The 6,139-nt window shown below is 45.7% G+C and overlaps 1 protein-coding gene across 1 annotated transcript in view; it reads left to right on the top strand.

Annotated features, from left to right (window-relative positions):
* Window positions 1–526: 526 nt before the first annotated feature.
* Window positions 527–6,139, top strand: part of LOC104075302 (mitogen-activated protein kinase kinase kinase MLT-like) — a gene marked incomplete at its 5' end in the record, with an annotated part of 6,187 nt that continues 574 nt past the window's right edge. The window contains 3 exon segments of the mRNA XM_009575750.1: window positions 527–601; window positions 1,655–1,805; window positions 6,053–6,134. Of these exon segments, the coding sequence (XP_009574045.1) occupies window positions 527–601; window positions 1,655–1,805; window positions 6,053–6,134 (308 nt within the window).

Below are 6,139 nucleotides of genomic sequence, written 5' to 3'. Positions count from 1 at the left end.
TATTATTATTATTATTATTATTTTGTTGCAAAATAGTTTTCTGTTTACTTTTCATCTTGGACATTTTAATTTTTTTCCTTTAAAAAAAAAGGCTTAAAATTAAATAAACTAATAACTAGATACAATAACATTAACTTTTCACATACTTCAACATTTTTGTATCTGTCAAGGAGTATCTCCGAGAATCTTTAGATATTTGTTCTTGCTGGCTTCTGTAAGTCTAGAAGAAAAAAAACTGTACATGCACAAAAATGAAAAAGGTTTATGCCCCCATGAAAACATTCCGTATTGTCTTACCTACTGTCTGTTATTTATAGAAATCTCATCTCTGTTTCCTTTTGTAAACAAGTAAGTAAATAATTCCAAAATATATTGCTTTGACTCGTAAGATTTTAAGAAAATTATTGATGTTAACAATATGGAAACATATGAAAAAAGGCAAAAGTTGAAAATATCTTTGGGGTGTTTCAGAAACAAGTCAGGAGATGAAGAGCACCTTATAAAACTCCCACCATGTTTTTTTCAGCCACCGTTTGTAATGGAGAAATGGATTGTGGGCATAGAAGAACACCAGTCTGTAGAATGTGTTGTTACGTATGAGGTAAGCTCTAAGAAACAAATTAAAAAATTGTTTATCCAAGATAAAACCTACATGGGAGGTGTGGGAATAGCATCCTCTGGCTTTGTTATGTCCTATAATCAAGTCTCAGCAGCCTGTAATTAATGGTAAAATCTGAAGTTCGGAGCAAAAGCTGAATGAGGTTTACAGAGACGATGTCCTCAGACTGCTGCCTGGGACGGCTCTTTTTCTCAAGAACGAAAACTCCTTTTGCTTGAAGTGTAGTGGTCAATATTGTTTGCATTACTTGAAGAGACTGTTTTTTACCTTCTCAATGAAGTGCTAATTAGGAGAGCAGAGAAGCAACAGGAGAGGAAAGAAAATGAGAAGTCGAGAGTAAAATAAGATAAAATAAAACCCGGAAGACAATTTAATGTGATGGAAATTAGCGTTTGTAAAAAGAGTTTGCAGTTACTTACAAAAGTGTTTTTATAAAGACCAATGCTGTGCGTCACAAGGAGGCTAATAATTGAGATTCCAGCTCTGTCCTGAGCAAGGATTCAAGCAGCGGTGGAGAGACAGGGAAATCCTGGACCTTGCTTGCCTGTCTCAGAAGTGAAGAACAGTAGTTTTCTTTCAGCCTGAAGTTTCTCACAGGAGTCATAGGCCCTTAACAGCAATTGAAGAGCTTGATACTCCAGGAAAGTTTTGTGGAGGGTCCCCCTGCAAAAATACCTGCTTAGTCCTACCTCTTTAGCAGAAAGCACTGCCACTCACATTAATGTAACTAGTAATATATATTTTTGTATTTGTAGAGGAAGGCCTTCAGATCTTTCCTCCACATGGTACATGAGTTGAAACAGTTATTCACTACCACATTTTTAGCATAATCACAAAATACCAGCCAAAATTATCTAGAGTCTAAAAATACTTGAGAACTGGCTAAGTGGTTTTGCAAAACAGACTCTATATTGAAAACGCTGCTGCCGCCCAGGCACTAGTGGAAGTTCCCTCGTAGAAGAGCTTAGTGGGTTGTGTGTTGTTATGTCCTCATGTGCGTTATGTCCTCATGTGTGTCATGTTCTTCCTGAGCAGAGTGATGTTAGAGCTCCCAAAACCACCAGGCACATCCAAGCTATCTGCTGGAGCAAGGTGAAAGCGCAGGACGAGGTCGAGACAGTACAGCTCATAATACAGACCTCGCTCCCCAACTCGGAGGGGAATTCACGGAGCAGATCCAACTCAAGTAAGTCAGTACACGCGAACTTTATTGCTGGCACGGGCAAGGCGTATACGGGGAGAACAGCAAAAAGTTAACGCCATTATTCTGTTTCAACAACGGAGCACATCTTGCAGCATCAGCTGGCATTGTGGTCCCTGTGATGTCTTTCTAGATGCATGTAGGAGCATCCTGGCATGTCTGACTTAGCTTAAAAGCTAAACTTTGTGTAGTAACATGTTCTATATCACAATATGATTTAAGGGGGATGACCTGTATGCTACTATAGGAAGCATGCTGGAAGCAGTCCATGGCGATTAGTTACAAATCTTTTGTCTACTGTAGTCACTTGCAGTTTGCACATCAACAGCAGACATAAAGCTCTGATCCTTCTGCTCCAAAACCCCGAATGCTTCACATCTTCCAGTAGTAAGCAGCCTTAAATCCTGACACTTTTTCAACCTGTTCCTTGAATCGGCTTTGGGTCAACCTTTCGATCCCCTCCAGTATAGAAGGTGATTGGGAGAGGTGTTTCTGCCTATGGTCCAGGCTTCTTCCCCTCCCTGTTGGCATGTGTGTACACAGCCATGGTAGCCTTTCCACGATGGCAGGCCTGCTCTCCTCCAAAGTCTGCTTGTGGATGCTGGGTCGGGGGATCAGCCGACAAATCTGCCCTTCTCCTCCAAATCCGCCCCTTTTCACCAAGACAAGAGAGCGCTTAGCCTTGTGGAGCCAACTGTATTGGCACAACAAAAGGATTTGGACTGAATTATAGTGCCCACACAAAGTGTGCAGGGCCAGGGGTGAAGATGTGTTTCTCAACCAGGATATCAGGAAGGCATCTGCTGGGAAAGGAGACAATCTCACACATCTCTACCCTCTATCTCTTGGGAATAATGGAGTTTTCCACAACTGTTTTGAGGATTTTGGGAGCCAGTGGTTTCAGCAGCTTTTTTCCTGGCTTCCTCTCCCTGCAACCCAAACTCAGCAGGAGTGCTTTGGCTAGCTCTTTCTTCCTGCTCTTGGCCACCCAGCACCAGGTTCCAGGGCACCTCTGGAAGAGATGTGTAGGTGCAGATTGCTCTTGCTCTGGCCAGCACTCTTGCAGGGGGGACACACATACCAAGGCTGTAGCCTCAGAAGCTGCACATGGGGTGGCAAAAAGTCCCCTGTGGGCGAAACATTGTTTTGACAGGTACATGCTGCCAGCCTGGGAGACCTCATGGGAGCTCCTGACGTCCCGCTCTGCTGTGAGGAAGAGTGGAAGTCTTCCCACTGCACTCTTCTTCCACAGCTCAGCCTGCCCGTTTGAGCCAGCCCTGGCTGATCATTATCTGACTTCTGGAATAGTGTTTGTTATGGCTTCTGGGGCTTGACTTGTTCAGCGAGATACATTTAATAATACAGTGGGCTCTACACTGCAGTCTTCATTTCCTAACTAAAGTATACCGTTGACATAGTCAGACTCAACTCGGTTGACTCTAGCACAGCTCTGCCTTTAAGATCTGCTGTTCTTTTTGTAAAGGCGTTTGTTAGCTAAAGCTGTTTTTCTGATTGAGTTCACAGTAGGGCTGCAGAAATGTTTGGGTTGGGACAGTTGAGAGGCAGCACAGGAGCTGGAACAAGATACCAGTCAGTGGAGGGTGAGAGTCTCCAATTTTGTACACTACTGCCAAATGCAGAAGAAGCCTCATGAACTGAGAGGTGCTGGGTTTAGACTACAGACACATCTAAAATGGGTGCTCTTATTCCTAAGCAATTGTGATCCATTTGCAACACAACTGTGTTTTGTAATGCAGATGGGACCTAGAGCTGTCCTAAAAGATACATCTTTACTGCAGATTAGCTCTGCTGATGGCGGTTACCCTGGTTTTGGGGTGATGAGCCATACAGCCATACCAAAGTGTGGTGGTGTATCTTCACAGGTTGGCTCTGCTGCAGTAAGCTGAGCTGCTTTCATTTTTTTGTGGTGAGAAAGCTTGTCTATCCCTTTGGCACATGGAGGAGTTACACAAACGCACTAACGTATTGTCAGCACCCAAGTGAATAGGCACAGTTCAGAGGAGGTGGGTTACCAGCCAGAGTGAAAGCTGTGCCTCAGCTCTAGCAAACCTTCTGGCCTGTCTTCTTTACCAGACCACCTACCCCAGGTTTAAAACACCACCAAATCCAAGCACAAAGGTAAGGGTAATAGCTGTCTAAGAGGCTAAAATAACCAGCAGTGAAGGTGCTGCCTCTGTGGCCTGCATTTAATTCAGTGTACAGAGTTGGTGGCTCAGAGACCATATGAGGGAGAAGCTCCCCAACCCACGAGAGGTGAGAGGCAGCCCCACAGGGCACACTGGGAGGTCCCTGCTGGGCAGCTGGTCCCTGGGCTGGCAACCGCGGCCGGCCGTAAGGAGCAGGGACTGAACAGCCTGAAGGCGCTGAAGGGAGCCCCTCATTCAGGACAGCATCAGCACTGGTCCCACAGGGCATGTGGTGGCTACCTGAGAGCTGATAACAAATGAAGACCCAAACTCAAGTCCTGAGCCTGCCGCTTCCAGGTTTATGAGGTCTGTGTTTTACACCCACAGCCTTGGTAGGAGGGCACGGGGGAGTGGCAGAGGAGATGGTGTCTAGCAAGTACATTTCAGCATGCATGTTTCTTTTGAAACTGTGACTTTCAAGGAGGTTAAGAAGCAGAGAAGGCAATTCCCATCTGTCTTTCTGCGAAAGGAGGTTCATCTCTCACTGCAGCTGGAGCTATCTGCTGTGGCGATGTCACACTCGCACTTTGACAGGAAAGACAGTTTCCTTTTGACATATTTGACATTAAGTTGAAGTGATTTAAATCTCTTGGGATTCAGGCAAAGTCTGGGGAAAGGAGGAATGGAAGAGACCATCCATTACATCTTAATAGGAGCAATCTTAACGAGAACAGAGCCGCTACCCAGCTCCCACAAAACTCCCTATGGCCGATGCAGCGTTGTGGTGACAGCCAGAGGGCCCACAGCGTAGGGAGTCTTTCCCTGGAAAACCAGCAAAAGGCGAGAGAGAAGCTGGGGTTCTCTGTTGAAGATAATAAAATTTTGGTTGCATTTATGCTGCTTCAAGCTGGTGGGGTTATGCTTTCCTGTATTAGCAATCTTTAAGGACAAATCATTCAAATCTCTCTAGAGCAAAATTATTTAAGCTGCTCCCTATGGGTTTTTGGCCAGAGCTGTGGCCTTGGATAATAGGAATTCCTGGTCTCTGCTCTACTACCCATAAAGTAGCAAACCAGGCAGCCCTTGCAGTTCAAATGGAAAATCTACAACTATTGTATTTGCTATAGGCTTTCATGCAAACCACAGGACTGACTTTCAAAAGCGCTTCAATCTGATCTCTGGGAGCTACAACTTTTGTTACGACCCCAGGGCTGTGACAGTAGGTGTGAGGGAACTGTAATACCCTGAGTCGCTCACAGTTAAGTCTGTCTGAGCTATCCTGGCTGAAGCCTGCTGCCTCACCGGCTTTTCCACATACAGAATTGATTTTCTGCGTGAAGCTGGACAGAGCAGTGTAGCTGGGGCTTAGTCTCAGTATCTGGAGCATGCAAAGTGGATCGACTTCTGAATATGTAGCAATAAAAACAACTGAAGTGGCTCTGGTTGTTGTGGTGTGTAGCAGTTTGAAGAGAAAATGGAGCGAGAGGAGGTGAGTCTGGCTGCCGCAGCAGGGGTTTGCACTGGGGTCTGCACTGCCTCCATCTCTGTGCTCAGCTGCGAACAGCGTGACTCTGCGGGCTGGGAGAGATGCAGGTAGAGGGTGATGCTGCAGCAGTGCCAGCACCTTGGGGTGCCCGCTCCATGCCTGCTCTGGAGGTCTCCAGGCTCTTTTGCAATGAAAGCTGTGGAGAAATCTGCCGAGGCTGCCAAGAGCATCACAGGAAATGTTTAAAACCAGGTTGGGTTAAAACACTGGGAGGCACTTGGGAGTGGGAACCCACCTGAACAGCCAAATGGGTGGTTCAGTAAGTGTCTTCTAGTCTAAGCTCCATAATCTGCCCTCGCATCAGAAATATTTGCATCACTTGCTATTTTAAAAGTCCAACATTATGTTCAACCATAACATTGAACGTACCCAAACCTAGGACTATTTGCTGCAAGGCTGGGAGGGAAAGGGTGTTTTGAGATCTGTTTTGAGGTTCTTCTGAGAGAAACCCTGGTACCTAACCTCACGCCTTCAGTAAATCAGAGAGCGGTTTTCCATCAATTCACAGAAAGCTGACTCCATTTCCATTTCCCTGCTAGGCATCGACAGCCAGTGGATGCAGACGCTGCGGATGCACCAAATAGCGAAAGCCATTTCTCTCCAGCACGGCCACCCCCACAGCCCGA

Source organism: Fulmarus glacialis, unplaced genomic scaffold, assembly GCF_000690835.1.
Source record: "Fulmarus glacialis isolate BGI_N327 unplaced genomic scaffold, ASM69083v1 scaffold24374, whole genome shotgun sequence".
NCBI classification, from domain to species: Eukaryota; Metazoa; Chordata; class Aves; order Procellariiformes; family Procellariidae; genus Fulmarus; species Fulmarus glacialis.
Note: the sequence above shows the minus strand (reverse complement) of the source record. Positions and strands in the feature narration are given on the sequence as shown.